Source organism: Saimiri boliviensis, chromosome 6 (genome assembly GCF_048565385.1).
Source record: "Saimiri boliviensis isolate mSaiBol1 chromosome 6, mSaiBol1.pri, whole genome shotgun sequence".
Classification (NCBI taxonomy): Eukaryota; Metazoa; Chordata; class Mammalia; order Primates; family Cebidae; genus Saimiri; species Saimiri boliviensis.
The window spans coordinates 40,013,741-40,040,137 of NC_133454.1; the positions used below are offsets into that span (position 1 = coordinate 40,013,741).

General features: G+C 37.6%; 1 protein-coding gene across 4 annotated transcripts in view; it reads right to left on the minus strand.

Annotated features, from left to right (window-relative positions):
• The window catches only part of PDGFD (platelet derived growth factor D), a 249,963-nt gene that overhangs the window by 91,910 nt on the left and 131,656 nt on the right, over nucleotides 1-26,397 (minus strand). For 3 of the 4 annotated variants that reach the window (XR_012518021.1, XM_003923760.4, XM_074400496.1), the window contains exons 2-3: nucleotides 7,930-8,134; nucleotides 3,983-4,163 (exon numbers count right to left, since the gene is read on the minus strand). Coding sequence is in view for 3 of the 4 variants with exons in the window: in XM_003923760.4 (XP_003923809.1) it covers nucleotides 3,983-4,163; nucleotides 7,930-8,134 (386 nt within the window). In the remaining variant the exon portion in view is untranslated. The remainder of the gene's footprint in view (nucleotides 1-3,982; nucleotides 4,164-7,929; nucleotides 8,135-26,397) is intronic. The other variant, XM_003923761.4, reaches the window with a different exon arrangement.

A 26,397-nucleotide genomic window follows, 5' to 3' on the forward strand; every position in this document is an offset into this window, starting at 1 on the left:
TCCATTCTGCTTAATTACGCTTTCTGAAGATATCTGTTATTTTTAATAGGGTAGAATCAGAAAAGAAGGCTGAGCAGGAGAGCAAGCAAATGAAGGCAGTCAACTTTTATGAATCATAGTTTCTCAAGAAAAGGTCATCTCAACAAACACACAGTGTAGCCATGTACAAGGCACTGTACAGAATTATGCATAGGAATGAGATACACATCCTAACCTCAAAAAGAAGATAACCATGTATTTGGAGGAGACTGATATATACATAATTTGTGATGGTAAAAGGTAGAATCATTGTTATCATTTACTGAGCCACTTAATACATCCTAGGTATTGTGCTAAGTATTATCATTTTAAAATTTTATACCAACTTCAATTATTATCCCCATTTAAAAGATGTAAAACCAAGGGATAAGAAACCTGTTCAATATTGCACCATTCCTTATTGTTGAATCCTGCCTTCAATCTAAGGTATGCTTTACAGTAAGGCAATGATCCCTTATGGCTATGCTGCCACACCCTGGGAGGGCACTGTGATAGGCACTGAAACAAGATAGAAGATTGAATTCCACACATCAAACAAAACTGAAATATAAGCATCATTGCCAACCAAAAATAAGTTATCTTGATGTTATCCATTAGTCTCCACAGCTTGATAGAGTAAAAACCTGACTAAAAATATATATTGCACTTTTCCAAAAGCATTATGAGCATGAACCATGTGGATGTGATTCCAGTGAAATAGGCTCTTGCAGTCCTAGATACTTACTTCTTACAGCTTCAGAAAAAGTCCAGGTATACCTGGAGAGTCATTGAGGCAGCAAGAACAGAGATGTTCCATGGGAGTATGGAGGTAGAGAGGTAGAGATGAGAAGGGAGGTGATTTTGACTTATGACCTTTCCTAACAGCTACTCCTCACCATTTTCCAAGAGCACTTTGACTCTTCATGTGCTGGGTGGTTGTTGTTGTTGTTGTTGTTGTTGCTGCTGCTGCTGTTGTTGTTGTTTCCCAGGGTCTCATTCTCATGTAGGCTAGGCTGAAGTGCAGTGGTGGGATCACAGCTCACTATATCTTTGACCTTATGGTCTCACACGATCCTCCAGCTTCAGCCTCTGGAGTAGGTGAGATTACAGGTGTATGCCACCATGCCTGGCTTTTTTTCTTTTACTGGTTGTAGAGACAGGGTCCCACTCTGTTTCCCAGGATGAACTAAACTCCTGGGCTCAAGGAATCCTCTTCCCTCGGCCTCCCAAAATGCTGGAATTATAGGTCTTAGCCACCACACCCAGCCATGAACTATTCTTAAGGCCCATATTTCTCTTGCACCTACTATTCCTTAAAGTAGGGGTTACAAAACAGCTAACTGTAGCTCCTAAATGTGTTTAGCATTCTAAAATTTATTATTTAAACACACTTGAAGAGGGATTGCCATTTTTAATCCCACTGTCTCCCTATTAATTTATACCAGGACCACTTCCAGTTTCAAGCCTGGTCTCTTAAGTTTATAAACCCTGCTTTAAAGCCTCTCCAAGTAAAATTTAAACATGAGTAAAGTGATCTTCCCAGTATAGTGGTCAAGCCATATGTACTCTATCCCTACTGAGCCAAGAAGCAAACAGAAGAGTTTTGTCAAAAAGCCACACAATCTAGAGTCTCTACATAACTGGAGGTTAAGCTCATTCTATCTCTTAAAATTTGTCTGCCAAAACACTTTGGCTTTAGTGGACCATATTTAAGGCCAGAAGCCTATTAGGAGGAGAAAGAGTCTGAGCTATTCTCAATGGACATAGACCAACAGGCCAATAGAAAAATACAGAAAAGTGTTGTAATAACATCATTTCAAACAAGAAAAAACACACAATTGAATGTACTGGTGGAAGCGAATAAGCCAGGGGAGTGATGTTAAACTGGCTCACATCCAAATTGTAGAGGCAGCCCAATATTCCACTTAAAATTGATTAAGAAATGAGTCATGAGACTGCATCATAACCCAAAACACCTCAAACAAAAGTATCCATTTTCCCTTAAACCCGTACTCGTACTGCTTTCTACAAAAGTGGTTGTATGTCTTAAAGGTATTATGTTGGTGTTATGGTGTTTCTAATTATGGACCATTCAACTTAATCATAACCAAACACTAGCACTAATAGTGCTTGATAGTTTAAAGGAAAGAAAATTCTTCTCTAAGACTATCCATCACCATTCTAACATGCCAAGCCTGCTCCGTCCATGAGCAATTAAGAACAGATGCATCACTGAACACATTAAAAGGCAAATAAATGTAGAAACCAAAGGTTCACACTTCAATTTTAATGCTGAGCAGAAAAGCATGAGTTTGCAATAAAGTAAATCATACTTGATGGATTATTTTCAAATTAAAACTGGAACCAAGGTTACCGCATTTATTTTTTCATTTACAATGTTCTGATGTAGAAATCACTTAGTGTTTAATAATTCACCATAATGTAAAAAAAAAAAGCCAATTATATATATATATATTTAAAGCAAGATTTTTCCTTTTCTAAAAACTTGATTCTTAAGAGAAAAATATTTAGAAAACAATAAATTGATGCCATTTATAGTACTTGTTCTATTTTGGCATTCACACTTGGAAAAGGGACAGAGACAAACTTAAAGAAAGTGAAAATTGATTCTAAAAGGTAATACGCTACAAATAACTGAAGGATTCAGCGATATTTATGTTAATGTATAGACAAAATTATCCAAATGTCTCTGTGAACCTGACCTACAGCACTCAGTTATCGTGTTTTATTATGTATCCTTCTCAGTTGCTACTGTTTTTTTGTTTGGTTGGTTGGTTGGTTTTAGAGATGCAGTCTTGCCTTATTACCCAGGCTAGATTGCAGTGGTGTAGTCATGGCTCACTGTAGCTTCAAACTCCAGGGCTCAACAATTCTCTTCCCTCAGCATCCCCAGTAGCTGGGACTATAAGCACATGCCACTACAGCAGGCAAATGTTTACTTTTTTTGTAGAGGCAGGGTCTTGCTTTGTTGCCCAGGCTGGTGTCGGATTCCTGGCTTCAAGAGATCTCTCACCTCAGCCTCCCAAAGTGTAGGGATTACAGGCATGAGCCACCGCACTTCGTCTATTATAGCTTTTTAATTTTTTGTCATCTCTACCTGACTATAAGGTCTAGACGGTTCAAGAACCCTGTCTGTCCTATTTACCTTTGTATCTAATACATCTATCAGAGTGTCTGACAAAGAACGGGAACTTACTATTGTTTCATTAATGTATGAATAAGTAAAGAAGATTGATTGTGTGTGACCCAACAACTAAAATTAACTACAGTGTAGATTTTGGCTCAATATAATGTTGAATATTTTCTACCAGTCAGAACCATTTACAGTTGAGAATGGCTGCTGAGGTGTTTAAGTAGAGAAAATACTGCAAATAAGCAAGATTGTAGCCAACAGGATTCACACTCCTGGGTCCTGAGTTAGACCTTTCGATTTTGCAGATGCTTGCAAGCCCCAAGGCTCTATGATTATAACACAGACCCTTCCCAAATCTGGGTCATAATTGAAATTAAAATTATCAGGACTTTTTTTTCTGTGATAGAATTTATAGACAAATTTTCAAACCAAAAGAGGAAATCATTTTCTTTAGCTTTAATTCTGAAAACATGTTTAGTTCTCACATACCTTCTATTTGACTATGCATTTACCTTGCTTCAGTTGTATAAAAAGGCAATGTAGTATCTGCTTTACTCTAAACCATTTACCTTTTCCTATTTACTATGCTGTCTTTCAAAATGCATGGCCCAACGGTTGACTTAATAGATCCAAAATGATATTTCTTACTAACAAGGACTTTAACATTTTAACCATAAGGTAGGAACAAACCATGTCATAAGGAATTAATGAAGTTCACTCACCCTCACTGAATCTGATCATAGAAAATTGATCTTTATACTTCATGAAACCAATGTCTGCTTTTAATCATAAAGTGGTTAAGCTACTCACCACCAAAGAATAATAAATCTTGAATCCAGGTTTAGCCACAAAGTAGTCATCGGACTTGAATGTGATTTTAATTTGGTTTGTTCTTGATTTTATCCTTGGAGGAACTTCCTTGTGCCCACACCATCGTCCTCTAATAATGGTACTGGTTTCAGATATATCTTCAACTTCCACAAAATCATACCTAGAATCAATTGGACATAATGAACATGTTTTGATTAAAGTAGATTTTGAAATTTATACTTTCACTGAGAAATTAAAAGTAGCATATGTGATTTTTCATGACTACAATCTGAAATGAAAATTACAGTGTACAAAAATGTTAAAGGAAGGCTGGTTTTTGGATTAGGTTTGCAAATTCAAACTTCAGTAATCGATTCTGAGAAAACCTTTACATACAATTAGCCATGACTGTTTCTAAATCTTCAATATTAAAAATGGGTTACTTTCTAAGCATCTGGCTTTTGAAAGTTTTCTTGGAAAAACTAGTAAGCGTAATCTGTTGGCATATTTTAAGAGATGTAGCTCTAGTTATATGCCCATATATTAACTATATAAAGTTTTTGAAACAAATATCCACTCTGAATTAATTTAATTCATTCGGCGCTTTCTTGAGAAAGCAAATGATCTATATCTATAGAGCTTACAAACTCAGCAATGTCACTACAGAAAATAAATGAATATACACATGATTTTCTATATGCTCTTTTTGGAAACTAACTTTTGGAAGGATCACATCACAAAATATGAAACTTATCATAAGGGAAAGAATGTAACTTTGAGGAGAGATATTTGCTAATATTGGAAAAATCTAGGCTGGTTAAACCAGCGTGTGAATGAGCTTAAGACCATAGGTTCACCTGTGGATTGGTGGACACAGTAGAATCCTGGGATTGAAGAGGACAGCAAAAACCTCTTTAGTTATCCTTGTGGCTATTTGGTCTTCGAAGTACCTTCAGTGGTACATCATTCTATTACTTAGTAGGACATAGCTTACATCTTATAGGGAGCATTTATTCTATTTTCAGCCTCCTAAGATGTTAGAAGATTCTACTTGATAAGCTGAACTATTTCTTTCAGTTTTGGTCATCAGTATCTGAATCCTGCACTCTACCTTTTCCAGTGACTTCAGATGCTAAAGTCACAGGCAAATGATGGGCATTCAGAGGGAACAGTGGCATAAGTCTTGCAACCGTATTACAGAGTTCTGTCACAATCATCAGAAGAAATCATCATAAGAAACATTATTTCTGAAAACATAGAGATACCAATTATGGCTTTCCTGGTCTTATTCATGCACCTCAGATCTCTACTGGACTGGGCGAAGTAATCTAAAGAGAAAGTGAAAAAGAATGATATTGTGACTAAATTTCTCTAACAGTGATTTACAAGGCCCTTATGTCCATTGCCTCAATTTTCTTATGGATAAAATAAGAAGGCTTATATAATTTTACCAGCTCCATATCTCTTGGGTGCTGTGTAAATTAATTACTTAATGTTTTTATGGTGCTTGAAAGGTGAAAAGCACTAACAAAGTATCATTATTCAAGCAATAAAATATTACAATGTAAACATTAAGGAGGCTTTGGAACAGATGGTAGGAAATCAATTCCATTTCATTTTGTATACAATATGTGTAAATCACATTTACTGCGCAAAGCATAAGTATACTTGAAACTTTTAATAACACAATAGGTCACTTTTGTTTAAAGAACACATCAGTATAACTTTAACTCTAAATCTGAAGTCAACAGAGGACTATTTTATCTCTTAGGGAGGGTTCTGAGACAAGTCTCTGGTCTCTTTCCCTTCTTTCTCTGTTCTTTTCTCTGCTATCCTTCTATTTCCCTCCATAAATTTTGAGGAGCAACTAGATTTGATAAATGGTCCAGAAAGGAAACCATCCTGAGTCCTCCTCTCCTATTTTCAAGAATGTCAAAAGGACTCACTGCTAGGATCGAAACTCCAGCTCAGTAGTAGAGACCTGGCTTCCCTTCTGTGATATTGTGATAATAAGAAATATGTGTATTTGGTCTTTTTTTTCAAGGCTCCTAAAATCCTTGGAATTTCTGAGTGTTAGGGTAAGAGTAGCATATTTTGTTATCCATAATAAGCCCCCTTCCAACCATACCAGAATTTATCCTAATGAATAAATTCATTGCCTCTTGAAAGTACCTGTTGGAAGGCCCCTAGATGGCTTCAGAATGGGGACTGGTCACCAAAAAGACAAGACATGATTAGAGAGTTCTAACTTTTGGCTCTACCTGTGGACCTCTGGAGGGAGAGGGCCTGGAAATGGAGTTCAATCACCAATGATTTAATTAATCATGCCTACACAATGAAGCATCCATAAATACCCCTCTAGGCTGGTGAACACATCAAGGTGGAAGGTTGCAACCCCAGAGAAGGCATTCTTTACACACATCTTGCCATGTACCTCTTCCATTGGCTGTTCCTGAGTCGCATCTTCTATAATAAACTGGTAATAGCAAGGAAAGTATTTTCTTGAGTTTTGTGAGCAGTTCTAGCAAATTTTTCAACCCAAGAAGGGGGTTTGGGAAGCCCTATTTATAGCTGGTTGATAGAAGTAGGAGAGGCTTGGAAGCTGCAACTGACATAGAACATGGAGGCAGTCTTGTGGGACTGTGCCTTAACTTGTGGCATCTGACACTGATTCCAGATAGTGTCAGAATTGAGTTGAGTGGGACAATACCAGCTGTTGCTGGAGAATTAACTGCTGTGGGGAAAAAACCCTGACCTCACAAATTTGGTATCACAAGTATTTTGTGGTAACAGAAACAGATCATGGTACCCTCCATGTCATCACCTTTAATAATCTTTTAATAGCATTTTTTTCTCATGATTTTTTAAACACAGAATATTAGCTCTCTTTTTCAAGGTTGAAAAGACGCATGATCAGCATTAGTTTATCCTCTTTGTAAATATTAACTGGCTCTTCCTTAATGTATTCATCTCTGCTTTCTGGCATACATTACCCTCTGTGGTCCTAGAAAGTAATAGTCACTGCTGTTATTCTCAGCAAAATAGCAACATAATAAAAGCTGTCAGCATAATAAACATGCAACAAAGGACAACCAAATTTGAGGCACCTCTTTTCATTATTCAAAGAAAAATAAACCTGCTGAAAGGATTTAGCAGTTCAGTAGTTCATTGGCAATGCAGAACAAGTGTGTGCAGTAAAGTACAAAAAAGAAAAAAAAAAATCTTCAAGTCTTATACATGCTAATTAAGTGAGTTAAATGCTGTGAGCAGACACTGAAAGAACAACAGCCCAGGCTTTCTTTGATAAATATGCTAAGAAGGGAGAAGATTATCAGACACAGCTTTCATCTTCTGCTTGTGACCCAGAAACTGCAGGAAACAGACCCATCTGTGGAGCACAAGGAATCTGGGATGGGCTTTCTCTTCCTTCCCTCCCATATATGAAGCCCTCACTCTATGAACTCAGGGTCAGACCCTGAGAGGTTTCCCCATCCATCATCTCCAAGGTGCTGACATAATTCACTATGGTTACGAAAGCCTGGGTCAGCTGGATCGGGCAGGGGTTTATGCTCCCTAAGCCCATGGCAGGCTTTGACCAGGGTCACATGATGTAGCTGCAGGTGACCCGGAATGCTAGATACCTGTGCACAAATGTCGTTCCGTGCCTGGAAAAGGACAGGCCCTCCGGATTCCATCCTTCTTTGGAGGCCACGCAGTCCCTACAGTTGACAAGTCAGTTTCTGTGAGTCCTGCCAGGGTATTCGGCCCTCTGCGGCAGCAGTCTATGCTACCTTCTCTGCTAGAGTTGACATAAAGGCTTTTTGAAAAAGAAGTGACACATGTTGGATCCATTTAAAAGTCTCAAAAGGAGTGTTTGATGTGATGCTTTATCTTTTTTTGTTCACCTTGAAATAGTACCCTAAAATGTTTTCTTTTTCCCCACTTACCTACAGATATCATTTTCTGCTTCCTCTAATCCAAACCGATTGTCAAACACTAGCTGTATCCTTGTATTCTCCTGAGAGTGAAGCCGCCATGTCAGGAGCAGGTTCCTGGGGTAGCTGTTCGGGAATCGAGGACTCTGCACGTAGCCGTTTCCTTTCACCTGGATGGTCTCATCTCTTCGGTACAAGTCTGTGAGGTGATTGCTCTCTGTTAGTAGTCACAACTTGTAGAAATTAGTATGTTGCTCCAATTACAGGAAAGTAAAAAGACAGAACAATTTACATCACATTTCAAAACACTTCTTAATTTTGCTAAAAAATATTAAGACTAAATGGTAGCCTCTGGTTAAACAAACAACATATTTTTCTACTATTATTCTTCACCTACCCAAATTCCTTACAAATATAGACTCGATGCCTAATACTTCATACTTGGAGAGTAGGGTTTCTTAACATCCTTCTCGACAAGCAAAAACTAACAACCATCTCAGAATTCAGGTTCATTTAGATTGCAATTATAATCAGCAAATAATTTCAAATAGTTCATCCTTCTCCTTTTCCATGAAATGCAAATAAACTATTTTTCTTACACTGATCATGTAGCAAACTATGTCTAGTGACAAGCATCTGAGATACTCAATAAAGAATCCTGAATGAATGAATGAGTGAAAAACAAAAGAAAAGACTCCAGTGATGTTTAATGATCATTTATTTTGTATTCAAATGACATTTTCCAACGGGTAACTGGTTAAACAAACAACACATCTTTCTTCTAGTATCCCTCACCTCCCTAAATTCTTCCCAAATCCACTCTTGATGTCTAATTTTGTACTTTGGATGCTCTTTTAATATCATTTTTATCAAGGAAAGACTAACAACTGTCTCAGAACTGCAGTTCATTTAGTATGGATTAAAATCATACTAAAATCATGGATTGAAATAGTTTATCCTTACACCATTAAAAATCATAATTTTTGTCTTGGTTCTTCTATGACTGAAAATAGGTCCAGTTTCTATTGTATTTTCTCTATGTTGTTACCCAGATAAAAAGAATTTGTCTGGTGTTTGTCCTGGGCTCTTGGAAGAGAGCTTCAAAACGCTTGGAATTTCTCATGTGATAGAAATGTTTTTGTTACCCATGATATGACCCCTGGGACCACGTCTGAGTTTATGCTAAAGAGGTGACTCACTGTGGGCCCACAGATAGCTTCAGGATGGGGGTCAGCCATGCCAGATAGACCAACCATGTGATTAAGGGTTAGGGCTGGAAGCCATATGATATTCAACCTGATCTCTCCCCCAACCTCTGGGGATGAAAGAGGGATTGAAGATTGAGTTCACTCATGTTGATAATGATTCCATCAGTCATGACTGCATAATGAAACTCCAGTGAAAACTCTGGACACCAAGACTTGGGTAAATTTCCTAGATGGGGATATACATTGACGTATCAGGAGGGTGATGTGTCCTGAGGACACAGAAACTTCATGCTTGGCACCCTCTCAGACCTTATCCTATGTGCATCTTTATTTAGCTGGTCCTAATTTATATCCTTTATAGCAGAATTTTAATTCTAAGTATAGTGCTTTTCTGAGTTCTGTGAGTTGTTCTAGGAAATATCAAATCTGGGGGCTTATATGGACTTCCAAATTTATACCCAATTGGTCAGAAGTGCAAATGATCTGAGGTCCCCAAACTTATAGCTGATGTCTCAAATGAGTATCATATTGTGGTGCGTGTGATCATAACCTGTGAAATTTGGCCTAACTCTGGGTAGGTTTTATCAGAATTGCATCATACAGTGGATCCCCTTTTCATCCGTCCCAACATTCATAGTTCGTTGCATTTCAAATTCTGGCTTTTGAGGCCCCACCATAAACAGACCTCCAGCCACAGTCTATGTATGTTCTCCTGCAGAGAGTTTACTTTGAGGCCTATAATTCAGTGAGCCTGGTCAGGGGAGCTAAGCTTGCTGGAGGAAACCACTGTAAGGTAGGGTTTCTGAGGGTGGCTGTTAGAGCTTCCAAAAATAAGAGAAAGAGGATAAGAATTGGCATGCGAAGTACAAGTCTCTTTTGCAAATGATTTTGTATGTGGAAATTTAATAGGGACTCATTTAATGTTAATGTGTTGCAGCTTCTCCAGCTAGACTTTGTGTGCAAGAGAGAGTCCTAGGAAAAGCAACGGGTAGTTGAGGGATGTCCCCACTCCCTGCCTCCAGGTAGAGGCAATGGCCTACAGTCACGGCACCACTTCCAACAAACAGGCAACTCCTGAGGAGCCGAAAATCATTTCTTCCCATTGAGTCTTTTCTCTTCCCCTGATCTTGTGCTTAAAGTTTAGCTGTGAAAATTGGTGTCTGTGCCCATTTTGTCATATAGGGCTTTTAGGAAATGTATCTTGATATGGTTTGGCTCTGTGTCCACACCCAAATCTCATCTCTAATTGTAATCCTCACATGTCAGTGGAGGGACCTGGTGGGAGATGACTGGATCATGGGAGTGGTTCCCCATGCTATTCTCATGAGAATGAGCAAGTTTTCATGAAATCTGATGGCTTAAAAGTGTGATGGTCCCCTGCAACCCCTGCCTCCTGCTGTATGTCAAAGGGGCCTTGCTTCTGCTTCACCTTCTCCTGTGACTGGAAGTTTCCCAAGGCTTCCCAAGCCATATGAAAGTGTGAGTCAGTTAAATCTCTGTTCTTAATAAGTTGCCCAGTCTCAGGTAGTTCTTTATAGCAATGTGAAAAATGACTAATACAGGTTTGAACATGGTTTTCTTTTTTTCCTTTTTTTTTTTAAATTGCATTTTAGGTTTGGGGGCACATGTGAAGAACATGCAAGATTGTTGCATAGGTACTCACATGGCAGTGTGGTTTGCTGCCTTCCTTCCCCTCACCTGTATCTGTCATTTCTCCCCATGCTATCTCTTCCCTGAACATGGTTTTCTAGATTGACTGATTTGAGCTATTAGTCAATAAACAATTACTTATTAAGCATAGATTAACCATATTGTATTACAGTATTTTCAAGATTTCTATCAATTGAGTATTACTCTTACAACTTTTGCCGTATTTTCATACCCCTAGTACTATGAATTAATTTATTCCTTTCTAAATTAATATTTTAATCAAAAGCAAATTTATTCCAAAATAAAATATTATGCCAATAATATAAATGGCAAGCAGCCATGATTTGCCATGCATAGAAGGTAACCATAAGTCTAAATATATAACTATTAAATTAAAAAATATCTATCTCAGGTATTCAGATTCCTCATTTGTATAAGGGAATTAAGCAGCATATTTTCTCTTTGGTTTCTTTCATGAGTATTATATATTCTTTCTTTATAGTTTCAGCTGCTATGTTAGATTAGAATATAATTTTAAAATGTTTAAAGAATGGTTCTTATCTTTGTATGTCTGGAAAACAAAGTTGATGAATACTGCACAAATGTAAACAGGCAAAAGAAAATATTAAGTGCTGAGTATAAATGCTGTGGTTGCTCAGAGGCCAAGGGAGTAGCAAGGGCTAATGTGGAGAATTCAAGGTGTGTTCATATGATCCTTGCAAGAGGCCTGCCCAGAGCAGAGTCAAGGTTGGCTCAAGTGAGACCTAAAGGCTACAAGCTTTAAAGAAACTACGGAAATATTTGAAAGCCAGGCAGAAACATCTGCACTTGATATGTGTACAACAGAACAGCCCTAGTGTGAGTGAAGAGTTTGTTAAAAAGAAGGTTAGCCTGTTGGTGCTACAATAGACAAACTGGAGGGAGAGTGCCTGCAGCATCAAGGCCTCCTAGGAACTAGAGGTGAGGGTAACAAGGTCCCATTCTAGAAGGGCAGGTGACAGTGATGCCACTTTGGGGGAAAAATAGAAAAGACCTTTCAGAAAGGAATGTAAAAGTGTGGGTCAGCGGTAGCAGCAGCATGCTCACCCTAGAGCCTGGGCTCAGTGTGGTATTACTAATGCTCAGGGATGCAGCCAGGGGAAACATTTTAGAGAAATGAAAGTTTGGTTTTGAAGTGGTGATGAGTAATTCAAGTGGAAATTTAGCAAGCTTTAGGGGTTACAGAGTTAGCTAGGAGAACAGATCAGACATAAGGCCTCAGCTCAGAGAGGGGAGAGGAGGTCCCGGGAATCAGTGATCCCTCTGAAAAAGTGTCCTAAGAAGAACAGGTGAAGCTTGGTGCTGGCAAACATACCCTGGGAGTGGCAGGTGACAGAGGAAGTGCCTGTCTGGAGCAATAGCTGAGAAGGAAGCTATGTGTAAGTCAGGCTGCCCAGAAAAGGGACAATTTCAAGGACAGAATAGTCATAAAATCACATGCAAGAGCAAGGCCAGGGACAACAGATGGAGAAAATATCACAGAACTTGGCAATAATAAAGTCAATGACATCCTTTAAAAGTACACTTTTAGAAATTTTTTAAGTATGAAAAGGACCTCTTTTTTTTCTAAAACATCATTAAATTCTGTACTGTCTTAAAGGTATTAACTCTGGTTATCAATGAATGCCAACTACATTTTTATGAAAGTGTAGAAGGGGTGGGGAGAGGAGCTTTTCTTCTTATGTAGTTTGATTAAGACAGTACAGTCAGCCCTCCATATCCATGGGTTCCACATCCATGGATTCATAAACCTCAAATTAAAAATATTTATTTAAAAAAAAGATGCTTGTTTCTGGGCTGAACATACACAGACTTTTTTTCTTGGCATTATTCCCTAAACGATACAGTATAACAATGTTTACATAGCATTTACATTGTCTCTAGAGGTAATTTTAAGCTATAAAATAGGATGTACATAGGTTATATGCAAATAGTACATCATTTTATATAAGAAGTTTTTGTATCTTTATAGTATGTGGAGTGGGAGGGGGTTCTGGAACCAATCCCTAATTAATACTGAGGTATGACTATATTTGTTTTCAATTTCGCAAATTTGTCACAGACCTATGCTACAGTATATTCAACTATAGGGGAAAAATAACAGTATTTCAGAATATTTTTCCTTAAAAAATTCTGCCAAAAATACATCCAAACAAACAAAATATGAACAACAGCAAATACTGCTAATCATGCTTATTTTGTGCCTGGCATTGTTCTAAGCAATTTACATACTTCATTAGTAGTGTCTAATCAGTTTATATAGGTGATCTCTTGTGTGTATACATATGTCCATATATATTTATAACCACTTTGGAATAGGTATTATTACCACCATTTTTTTGTTTTGGTTTTGGAGACAGTGTCTCATTATGTTGCCCAGGTTGGAGAGCAGTGGTGTCATCTTGGCTCACTGCAACCTCTGCCTCCTGGGTTCAAGCAATTCTCCTGCCTCAGCCTCCCAAGTAGCTGAGATTATAGGCATACACCACCATCCCCAGCTAATTTTTGTATTTTTAGTAGGGACAGAGTTTCACTATGTTGACCAGGCTGGTCTTGAACTCCTGATCTCCAGTGCTCTGCCTGCCTTGGCCTCCCAAAGTGCTGGGATTACAAGCATGAGCCATTGTGCCCAGCTCATTACCACCATTTGACAATTGAAGATTCTGGGGAACAGAGAGGTCTAGTAACTTGCTCAAGGTCACAGAGCTAGTGAAAAGTAGAGTCAGAATACAATCCAGGCAATCTGGTTCCAAAGCAGATGTTTCTAATCACTGTGCTAGAGAAAATGTTCTTCCTTCTTAGTCTGAAATTTGCTTGAGGCAATTTTGATTCTTTGCTATCTGTAATCCACTTCTAAATAATATTATTTACATATAAACTTCATGCCAACTCAGGGCTATTCTTAGCAGAAGAGTTATAATGAATTATAAATACAAAGAACAACCTATCAGGTTAAACCTGAGATAACTACCAAAGTATTGTATACAAAGTCACATTCCTAAACAAAGGCATTTACTTTGGTGTTCCAATAACAGCTAACATTTCTGGAGCAATTACTATTGCCAGGTACTCCAATCAGTGGTTTAAAGCCATTACTTCATTTAATCCTTACCACAACCCTATGCCATTGGTAATATCCCTACTTTACAAAGGAAGTTCTGAGAATTTAAGAAACGTGTGACCTCAGCCACAAAGCTCATGGTGGAATCAAGATGTGACCTTAGTCTATTTTCAGAACACACATGCTTAACCAGAACACTGTACTAGCTGTTAAACTATAAAAATAGGGGAAAAAATCACCTTTCACAGAGGGAATAATTTTTTATGTATGTTTATATAACAAGAATATAGCTTTATTTTACATTTTAATACAGAAAAAGGTACACATCCTCATAAACTCTGAGCTATGCATTTGACTTAAAGATAGCCAATTAAAATTTTTAAAAAGCTAAAATGTTACATAATTTTAATTTTATTCCCAATTGTTTAACAAACAGCTCACCCAACCAAGTATCCCAGGAGCTCATGAAAGTCACTGTAGGCGCTATCACTTATCTCTGAAATCCATCTAGACCAATGGTTTGCTACGTGTGGTCTTCAGACCATCCTCATTAACATCAGCTAGGAGTCTGTTAGAAATGCATATTCTCAGGCCCTACTCCAGACCTACTGAAGCAGGAATGCTGAGCATGGAGCCAAGCACTATATATATTAATAAGCCTCCCAGGTGATTCTGATGCACCCTAAGGTTTGAGAACCACTTACCATGTCATGCTTTCTATTTTCCTTCTTGTTCCCGACTTTCCTGCTACCTGCTTGCTTTGACTCTGTAACTCAAGTCTGATTTTTCTTCTTATGTCCTTGACTGATGACTTGTTGATATGGACAGGAGACAGGGAAATACTGGGTGGAAGAGGGTGGTTCCCCAGCAAAGGTCCCACCCTCAAGGCTTGAAGTCCGCAGCCCTAAATGGGAACAGCCATTCCTGTTTTTGTGCCCAAAAGTTGCTTTGGGCCTGCCACCCCACCCTATCCTGTACCCATAAAAATCCCAGAGCCCAGGCTCCAGAAGCAGATGAGGAGGAAATAAACAGAAATGCAGAAGAATGGCCAAATGGCGTGGCAGAGAGAAGAGAAGGGTCATCTGAGCATTGAGAGGAGTTCAGCTGGGGACAGCTAGAGAGGAGGCTGTCTGCTAGACAGCCAAACCCCAGGGAAGAGCGTATTCCCCCTCCATCCCCCTTCCAGCTCCCTATCCATCCTGGTGAGAGCCATCTCCACTATTCAGTAAAATCTCAGCATTCATCCTTCAAGTCCATATGCAACATGATTCTTCCTGGATGCCAGACAAGGACCTGGGTACCAAGAGGGCAAGGAGCTGTTTAACACTTAAGCTGTCTGTGGATAGCAAGGCTAAAAGAGCACACTGTATCAAGTGCTCATTTGGACTTTGGGAGTTGCAGATACTCACCCCTAGACGTTGCCGTGGGGCTGGAGCCCAGGGGTCTCATCTGCATGCTCCCCATCCTGTAAGCGGTTTGAGTGTGCTTGACAGCCAAACAAAAGGAGCCACATTCCTGCTGCATGTCCTACAAGGGGGGTCAGGGAAGTATCCTGTTTCACTGTTTCAGACTCACTTGCCTACTTCTGATCTTGGAACCTCCTCCAGGACATCATTTCCGGTATACAATGTCCTAGAGCAAGAGGCTACACAGCTTGGCGCCTTTGACTCCCTTTGACAGTCTCACCCCTTATCCAGCTTTCCCCATTCATGAAGAACTCACCCCTGGCCCCAGTAAATGTATGTGATAATCCATCATCATCTACAATAATGCTTAAGGAGAAATGAAACTATGAATAATGGTAATGCTTTCTTCTTCTCATATCATATTATAAATGACAATGTAAGATGCAAAAGAAAAACAATTGTTGAAGTAAAAATTAAAATTTAGATCAAACAGTGATATAGTTGCAGGCTGTGCCATCTCAACAAACTCAGTGGAACACTACAGACATGCCCATTTGTCCCTTGTCCCAAGACAGCCAGGAACCAATAGCATGACTGATAGTCACAAACCCTTTTCAGCTACAAGCCAAAAGCAAGTAAGAATCAGGAAATTCCAAACTTGCAAAAAGATTTTTTTTTTTTTTTTTACAAATATCATTAGTAAAAGTGCTGTTTCATAATCCTATGTCACAGCAATAATGTTTGCCCGGAATGTAGTTGAATGATATGTAAACTTTACAGTCCCACTTCTGTTGCTAAATAACCATAGTAACCTAAGTTTGTGTGGGATGCAGTATAGTTTATAAACACCCATTTTGCAAGTCCATCATAGAAATAAGTTGACAAAATAGAAAGCAAATATTATATTTTCATTCTGTTTTTTATAATAATTGTTTTGTTGTTACTTTAACAGGTAACAAAGCAACATAGAGAAGTTAAAGTGATTTAATGCAAGCCCCAAAAATGGAAGCTTTACATATCAAAGAGCTGAGTCTTGAATTCAGCTCTACCTCTTTCTAGTCCTAGTAACTCTTCCCCCTGTATTTCACACAGCAGCATTATTCATGCCATGTCATCCCTCTGGCTTCTGTTTCCCAACCTAATACATGAGGGGGCTGAATAATGTGGCACTTCAGATTCCTTCCAGGTCCAAAATGAAATGATACCTCAATAGTTTTCCTCCAAGGGGACAGAAATGCCAGTGGTTTGACTATGGTTAATAGGTAAGATTAAACAATGCTCAGAAAATAAAATCTCAAATCTCAAATCGTCAATGTGTAAGTGGTCAGATACTTTTGGTAACTACTTGTAACATTCTATTATATTAATATTATATATAATAGATATTATATATAGTTGTAGGGCTATCATCTGAAAAAAGAATACAAATGGGTAATACAACAAGTTATTCTGATCCATATTATTTGGGAAAAATCTCTATTTCTCATCAACTAGAAAAGTGTCCCAGGCACATAATTATCCACTTAGCACAGTAATTTGTATTGAAAACATTATGAAGAAATTGAAATAAATGTTTTAATGTAGAAACAATGTATTCTACCTTTTGCTCTCTTTAAAACTAAGTAAAGACTTCTTCCTGAGTCTATGTAGATATAAGACATAAAAACTGAAGACACTCAGAAGTGCTGTATAATTTCTTTAAAGTTTCAAAAGAAAGTAAAAAAAAATCATATTGGAGAAAATTAAATTCCTGAGGGAATTTAACTATGTCTTGTTAATCAATGTAACCCCAGTACATTGCCAGTCTAGGCATATGAGACACTTAAAATATATCTTTTAAAAACATACATGGATGAATTACTACAAATAATACATATTATTTATGCATATTATAATAATGCAAATTATCATTATAAACCTGAAAGATATTTAGAGATAACAAATAAAAGGCAGTTTTACCAGAAATGAAATTTTAAATACCCAAATAATTCATTTCTAAGAAATACATATTAGGATGCTTTTACACTGTTGGTGGGAGTATAAATTAGTTCAACCATTGTGGAAGACAGTGTGGTGATTCCTCAAGGATCTAGAACCAGAAATACTGTTTGACCCAGCAATCCCATTACTGGGTATATACCCCAAATCATTCTATTATAAAGACACATGCACATGTATCTTCACTGCAGCACTTTTCACAATAGCAAAGACTTGGAACCAACCCAAATGTCCATCAATGATAGACTGGATAAAGAAAATGTGGCACATATACACCATGGAATACTATGCAGCCATAAAAAAGGATAAGTTCATGTCCTTTGCAGGAACATAGATGAATCTGGAAATCATCATTCTCAGCTAACTAACACAGGAACAGAAAACCAAACACTGAATGTTCTTACTCATAAGTGGGCGTTGAACAATGAGAACACATGGACTCAGGGAGGAGAACATCACACACTGGGGCCTGTCTGGGAGTGGGGGGCCATGTGAGGGATAGCATTAGGAGAAATACCTAATGTAGATGACAGGTTGATGGCTGCAGCAAACCACCATGGCACATGTATACCTAGGTAACAAACCTACACATTCTACACTTAAATCCCATAACTTCAAGTATAATAATAAAAAAGGAATTCATATTTATATAGCCAGGGAATACATATTTATGTAACCCTACATTTGTGAGAACACATTTAGCATACATATTAAGGTATTATTTTGGGAAGAGCTGCATTGAAATGATCCTGCTTACCATCTGGTTTAGATATTAATTCTGAAATGACTACTTCTTACTCTGTCCTATTTCCATTAAACAACCTACCAGCAGCACCATAGCTGGGCCCTACCATACTTCAAAAAGTTGTGACTCTGAAAGGAAAGAAGAAAAATGCTGGAATATCTGCTGTTATATCTGGGGGCTGCTCTTGGATTTATTAAGCAATATACAAAATCAGTGACTGATTAGATTCCATAGATTCTCATCCTATGTGATCATTTAATTTAGAATAGCAAGCTCAGCAAGAGGAATCAAAATCAGTCCTGTGTCTTGCAAATGCATTATTATTATTCAATAACCTCAAATAATTTCTGCACTCTTCCTCAAATAATCAAAACATAGAAAAGTGTCCTAGGATGCAAAACAGTACCTTAATTGGTGAGACATTGTGCAGTGTTTTGTTGAAGTGGCAAAAAAGAAATAAGAGAGATGGAGAATAGAAAAGAGATTAGGGCAGGAAGTCCCTAATTTAAAAATGAATAGATCAATTTGTACAACAGACCCTAAAATACACAACTGGGATTAAATTGAATTTAATTAGATAATTTTCCATGAATTATCTCCTAACGTAAAAATTACAGGGTTGGAGTCTCACCATGTGAACTGATAAAGGTGAAAATTAGACTCTAACAATGTTAGTTTAAAAATCAGCATGTAAGCTTTTTCAGCTTTTTCCCCCTAGTGTTTGCTAAGGCACTGAAGCTTGCAATCAATGAACTGAAGTCCTCCTGGGACTATTACTAGGCTGGTCTTCATTAAGGAACTTTTGGTTAACACATGTTCCTACTGAGAATTAGTCTTCCACTAGCTCACATTAGCTTTCCAAAAACAACATCCACCTGTGCTCAGTCTAGGGCCTGCCATTAAGAAACTTATGAGCAAAGCTGATTAAACATCAGCCATTTGTTTAGAATTCTTCAGCAGAAATTTTTCTAAGATCTCAGTAGTAATACAAAAACCTTACCCTTTATAAAGATTTGGGGAAGAAGGAGTTGGTTATTTGCCAGTTACGTATATATTTTTTAAAAACATTACAGCACTTTTTGGCACAAACCAAGATATTGATGTTATATAAACAGCCATGCTCACAGTAACAACTTGGAAACAATGTTTTTTTGCAATCACTTGATTATTCCCTAAGTTCAAAATTATTCTTCTTCAAGAATCTGAGTCTACCAAAAAAGAAGTAATGAAAAAGTACCATAAACTCCTGTTGAATGCTTGTCATAAACACTCACAGGAGTGTAATAATACCTTAAGTATTACATTGATAATTATTATTCTTCACCTCACTATATCTTTTAATGTACAAAAATTTGTTTTGTTACTGTACATCAGTGAGCAATCATATTCTTTCCTTCAAAATAGCTGTATTTTATAAGTAGATTACAGAAATGATTGTAAAATATTAAAATGGATATATAATTTACCTTCCTAAAATGACTTTTGGTCTAATTTTTAGAATATTTGAATATGGGTAAAGATTGGCCTCAAATAACCATGCTATATTTTATACCATTATGGCAGTTCATATTAATTAATTCCCTGATAATTAATTCTCTTTTCTTCTATGGTAGTCTTTTTGTGTTGTGATATTGCTATTTACATGAAAAGAATGTGAAAAAAATAATAAAACAACTGTGAGGGTGAAGGGAAATGTTGAATAGCAGCTTGGCAGAAAGTATTATAGTATCTAAGGCTCCTGAATGGGGATTCGTTTCCATAATACTCACTTAACACCCAGAAAAGAATAAGACAACCACAACGACAAAAATATCTGCTTTAACTACTGCCAACATAGCTCAGAGATACAGAAAATTAACAGGGAAAATAGAAAAGTCATATCCAGGGGTAACAAAATTTAGTACTTTTTCTAGAGAAAATTTATTATAGAAAAACCAATATTTTTATAAATATTGTCCAGAATGAGGATTTTTCCAGACTAACTTTAAGAAGTAATCAATCCAATAAAGCTGATATGCATTGAACAGTGTGGATCTGAGGCAATGATGATAAAATATCCTAATGCTTAAATGGCTGGTCTGTGTAGACAAAGATGAAAGCAATTTCTTAGTCACTTCTGACTAAAGGGCTCACAGATTCCTACAAGAAAGCTAACTGAGAGTCAGTTTGGTTTATCACTTGTGATGTCTATAAACTTATGACTATATTTAATATGTACATTAGTTATATATTACATAATGAACACATGTATATTTATAATTATACTTAAAATAAATGTTAATTAAATGATATGGCTTCAGTGCTATTTATGGATTAAATAACTTTTTAATACCAAAGTCAATGCATTGCAAAGTACTTTTTTTTCACGTTAACATTTTAAAATAGGAAACTATCTTATGACTAGTGTTAAATGTAACTGTCCAGTTTTTAGGAAGAGGAGCAAGTTGGGACATAGTTTTCATAGATTTTGTGAGTATAAATTTAATCATACATAGGAGATAATTGTTCATCTGATTTCAACTTCAAATATTATCTTTGGTAGGATAATATATGCAAGAATTATAACGTATTTAGATATCTGTCACTTGTAAAGCATTTATAAAGATTGTACTATGATGCAGTATGAAAATTTATAAAGTTTTGTGAAGATAAATGAGTATGGAACAAGAAATGAAAATGTAAATATATTTTAAAAATGCAGATGTAATATTACGTGCATATTCTGTGGTTAGAAAAAAGAATTAAAGTATTTTATGGGACCAAAGCTGGGAAAATGTATTAAAGTAAAAACTGTATTTTGATTTCTCACTGATGCTACAAGAAATAAATTCCCTGCCTCTCTCAGAAAATACAATTAAAAGCAGTAGAAATTATTAAATGTTTCAGGATACGCCAAAAAATTAAACCTATGAAAGATTAATGTAAATGATTCAGGCATTGTGATGGTGCTAGTTACCTGTTAAAAGTTGGAGGTTTTCTAGTGATACCTAACCCAAGTAAAAAGAAAATGATACAAATAATGAAAATTCAGATGAATTCCTAGAATTCTTTGATATTCCTCAAAATTATTTGGAGTCCTAAAAGTGCAATGTTGAGCAAATCACAGTAACACATACTGGTTCTGGAAAAGGTAATATTACTTTGGAAGCCATGTATTAATACTGAATTATAGAAGTGATTTAAAAGAGTTTTGCAATTCAATGTGAAAAAGGCTTCGATTTGGACTTGGAAATAGTAAAAGAGATTATACTTTTCTGGATAAAAGCATGCTATTATTATTTTATTCAACAGAGTTTTGTATTCTTTTAAAGCAGATCTTTTATTCTTTCCCAAAGCTATTACTAAGTCAATGCTAGGTCATACAATGGATGGTGTTTTAGAATGAAAGAAGCTTTTTGTTTCCTTATCAAAGCTCATGCTAACAAATCTCTTCAAATACCCTCATGTAGACAACTGTGTCTCCTCCATGGACACTTGCCTAATATTACTCCAGTGGAATAGTATTAGTTAGAAAAGGACAGATTACAGGAGCCTAAATCTCAGTGGTTTTAAAGCTTATTTTTTTTGTTCATGCTACTGCCCACTTTGACTTGGTGAGGCTCCACTTCATGTTTCTCTCTCTGAAACCTGGGAAGATAAATGTTTTAGCACTGCAATATTTAGAGCTCTGCAGGGGAAACCAGGAGATGAAGAATGGTCTAAGAAAACCATATGGTTATGATATGGACAGGAGGCAGGAAATACTGGGTAGAAGAGGGTAGTTCTGTGGCAAACGCTCCACCCACAAGCCTGGGCCTGCAGCCCTATGTGAGAACTTCACATCCCTGTTTTCCCAGCCAAATGTCACTCTTTCTGAAACCACCTTGGCCCACCATGTCCCCCACCTGTACCCATAAAAACCCTAAACTCTACTGGCAGAAGAGCAGAGCAGCATGGCAGAGAAGGAGAGAAAAGAAGTATCTGAATGTTGAAGAGACAGCTGGATAGTCAGAGACTCCAGGAGAAAATAATCTTCCCGCTCTCTTTTCCAGCTCCCAACCAGATGAGAGCTACCTCCATCACACAATAAGACCTCTGCATTCACCATCCTTCAAGTCTGTGTAACCTGATTCTTCCTGGATACCAGACAAGAAGCCATGTACCAAGAGGGTAGGGTGTAAAGGGCTGTCATCCTGACTCTCCGCTGAGCTGGTTAACACTTAGAAATCTGTGGATGGCAACTACTAAAAGAGCATTAATTGTAACATAGCCTTAGATGCTACTGTGTGGCTGGAGCAAAAAGCACTCGCCCCATCTGGGCACCCACTCACCTGCATGCTCCCCCTCCTGCAAGGGTTTGAGTGCAGTAGCCAGTTAGTGAGCCACACCCCTGTTGCAAGTCCTGTGAAGGGGTCCAGGGAACTCTCCTGTCTTAGCCAGGCCTAACTTACAATAGAATGGTGCCTAGAAGTAAAGGAGAACTGAAAACTGATAACAGTTCAATCATGACTACTTCAATTGCATACTTGCTTCCCATATATAAAAGTGTCAGGCTTGACTTGTCTTTTTGTTTTCCAGTAGGTAGCATGATCTAACCATACACTGAATAACATCTCCTTGTTATTATTAATCATTGCAATGGTGGCAAAATAGATGGTCAGAATAGAAATGTATCTCCAAGCAGACGATTCATCAAGATTTGATGACTACAGAAGAAGAAAAATGGTGCTGAGCTATCAAAAATACATTTTAGTAAGTGGTCTTATCTTTGTCAGAACTTGTTATCTTGCTCGAGATGGCAACTAGGTTTCATGCAGTAGATAAACTAGGATAGTGATAGTAAGCTGCAGTATTCATCTTAAGAAGGATTCTGAGCCTGTGTCTATGTTAAATGGCAAAAAAAAAAAAAAAAAATGGAAATGACTAATTAACAATGTCTGGCATGGGCCCAGAAACAGAGGCAGAAACATTTTCCATCCCTTTATATCACTACTGAATAATATTCTTCACCCGTTTCTCTACATTTTAGCTTCCCTCATGCCTATTCCATAAGACCTGTCTGCTTATGCCTGTAATCCCAGAATTTTGGGGAGGCCAAGGTAGGAGTTTAGCTTGAGGCCAGGAGTTCGAGACTAGCCTGGGCAACACAGTGAGACCCCATGTCGACTAAAAATAAAAAGGTTAGCTGGGTGTGGTGGCATGCACCTGCAGTACCAGCTACTTGGAAGGCTGAGGCTGGAGGAGCGCTTAAGCTCAGGAGTTCGAGACTATAGTGAGCTATAAACAAACCACTGCACTCTACATTGAAAGAGAGAGATCCTTTGTCAAAACAAACCAAAAAAAGGCAAATTTGTTTTCTTGTGGGATCTCCTATGGTAATCTAGAATCTTTTTTTCAGATGAGTTAGAAGTAGCCTTTAATAAAGGACAACACATAATAGCATTTAATAAATCCTGAGAAAAATGGGATTGTGTGTGCCCACATTGCTAAAAGAAACCAGTTGGGGAAGCCAAATATGCATCTTCAAGGTCCACCATGGTTTATGCTAGAAAAACTGATGAGTTTCACGGGGAGAACAAAAAAAGACTAATGATATACCGGCATCTGTCTGGCTTCTCTGCAAACCCATATATTATTAATAATCAGAGAGTCGCTCACATGATCAGCAGAAAAGAAATTTGAAGTTATATTCTGGGACAAGACCAAAGCAGTTCATCACTCTATCAGCATTATTGAGATTTTACAGAGTGCCTGGTGGGAATTTGGAGTTGCATTTAGATGGTGAATAAATTCATGCTTTTATCCTAAGCATGATGCCACTAGGCAGAATAGTCAAGTTCTCAGTTCCTCTGTTGCTGTTAATTTTGGGGGGGAAAAAAAAAGACAGAACTTATTACCCCCATCATTTAAAGGCTTCAAGGATATTGCTGGTGAATCTGTTCCTCCCAACTGTTAACATGCTACTTAAAAAAATTAATTTGTAAATCATGAATACTTGCTTTTAAATCTTACTAGATATTATTCTGAGGCACACTCAATAAAAATCTAAGTTTCAAATTGAACCAGAGTTACTATCTATGAGGCTGCTACAAATGCCATGCTATGAGAAGCCAGCAATTGAAACAAGGTTGTCTTTTCTTCTTAGATTGACAGGGTACTGCTTGAAAAAGAAATGTAGATTTTGTTTATTCTCAAGGGGTCTCAGGTGTGAGCAAAGCTACATTTTAAATTAATTTGAGAAGAAAGACCAATTTTAGGGGCGAAAAGAACTACAGGTCATCTTTCTTGGTATTTCAGAAGAAAAAAGAAAAATAGAGATAGCATTACCTTTGTATCTGGAATACAAAAAGCATTTTAAAGCAATTGTACACACAGGAGAATCATCTATTTAACTTTTTCCTTAAAGAAAACAGTACATTGAAAAGCATGATTTACTAGCCTGCCTATGTCTCTGCATTAGATCTAGCAACTATCTACTGAATGAAATGGAATTTTAATAAGGATGAAAACAGAATAAATTAAAAAGCACCAGAGTATTAATATGTATTGAATTCTTCAGAATGGTATATTTTACAAAATTACAATATCATGTGAGAGTTCAGCATGGTTGTCCAATTTAGCCATTCACCCATTTTCCATTTTGTTTTCAATTTTGGTTAAAAACAGAGACACAGGAAATCCCCTCATGCATATAAAGCGCTCATGCGGGAACAAAATCGAATGCCAGCTGATTTTTGCTATCAATTTTATGTTTGTGCTACAGAGTCCAAAACCTCAACAGAAATACATTCTCTCAATCAATTTTAAACAGTAGTAAGCTCTCAAAATCTACTTGTTGAATGAATCCTTTTGAAATTTTACATATAGGGAGAGGTCTTTCTATCTGCATAGCACCGCATGTTTAATCAATCTGCTGGTCTTATAAAAGCTAATTTCGGCTGCAAATTTTACACATGACCAAACTAAAAGTGACTTAGACAATAAGGAAAAGGTATAATCTCTCACAAGAAGTCAGGAGGTAGATACTTTCAGGTTTAATTAATTCATGGCTTTGTATGGTAGTCATGGGTTTTCCCACCTTTCTGTTCTGCCATCCTGAATGTGTTGGCTGCTCTCCTTAAAATGTGACAGCAGTTCCAACTATCTCTCCCTCACAAGGTTGGATTCCAGGCCAAAGAAAAGGCCTTTCTCTGCATATTTCTTAAATATCTTTGTAAGAAAGTGGAACCTTTCTCAAACACCCACTCACTCTCAAGCAAGCCTTCCCTCTGTCTCACTGGGCAGAATCTGGGCATATTCTCAGGCCTATGCCAGTCCTGGCAAGGGGAATGGAGTTACCAAGACTGGCTTGGATCCACACAATATTCTTTCTGGGTTAAAACTCATGTCCATCTATCAGAGTAAGTAAGAAAAAACGGGCAAGAGGCTGGGCGCAGTGGCTCATGACTGTAATCCCAGTACTGTGGAAGGCCAAGGAAGGTGGATCACGAGGTCAGGAGTTCCAGACCAGCCTGGCCAATATGGTGAAATGCCGTCTCTACTAAAAATACAAAAATTAGCTGGGCATGGTGGGGATGCCTGTCGTCCTAGTTACTTGGAAGGCTGAGGCAGAAGAATCACTTGAACCCAGGTGGCAGAAGTTGCAGTGAGCCGAGGTCATACCATTGCACTCCATCCTGGGCAACAGAATGAGACTGCATTTCAAAAAATAGAAGAAGAAAAAAGAAAAAAAGGGGCAAGAGAAAAGTTAGAGTGGCAACCAACGAGCAGTACTTAACAACTACTAGGTATGTTTGCGTTTATATCAAGCTTTAAAAGGCCCTTGAAATATGCATTCAACCAATATTTCCAGAGTGTGTGAATGCTACTTCAACATGGACAGGGCACCATAGCCACTGTTTGAATGAAAATATTAATACTACACAGTTCTTGCTCTGAACAGAGTGGGTATAATCTGTTTGGTGTAAAGGTAGGATTGGCAGAAAAATATTTTCTTACACAATTTGTCATGTAGCACTATTTAAGAAATGTTGGTCACCTTGAAGCATGTCTTGGGAAATCTCTGATCTTTTCAGCCATCTAAAATTTCTCTGTTATAGTCTGAATGTTTGTGTCCCCTCCAAATTCATACGTTGAAATTCTAACCCTCAACGTGATGGTATTAGGAGGCCAGGCCTTTGGGAGTGATTAGATCACAAGGCAGAGTCCTCTTGAATGAGATTACTGACTATAAAACAGGCCCCAGAGAAATCCCTAACCTCTTCTACCATGTGAGGACATAGAGAGAAGGTGCCATCTATATATCAGGAAACAGGCTTTTCCAGACACCAGATCTGCTGATGTCTTGATCTTGAACTTCCCAGCCTCCAGAAATGTGAGAAATAAATTTCTATT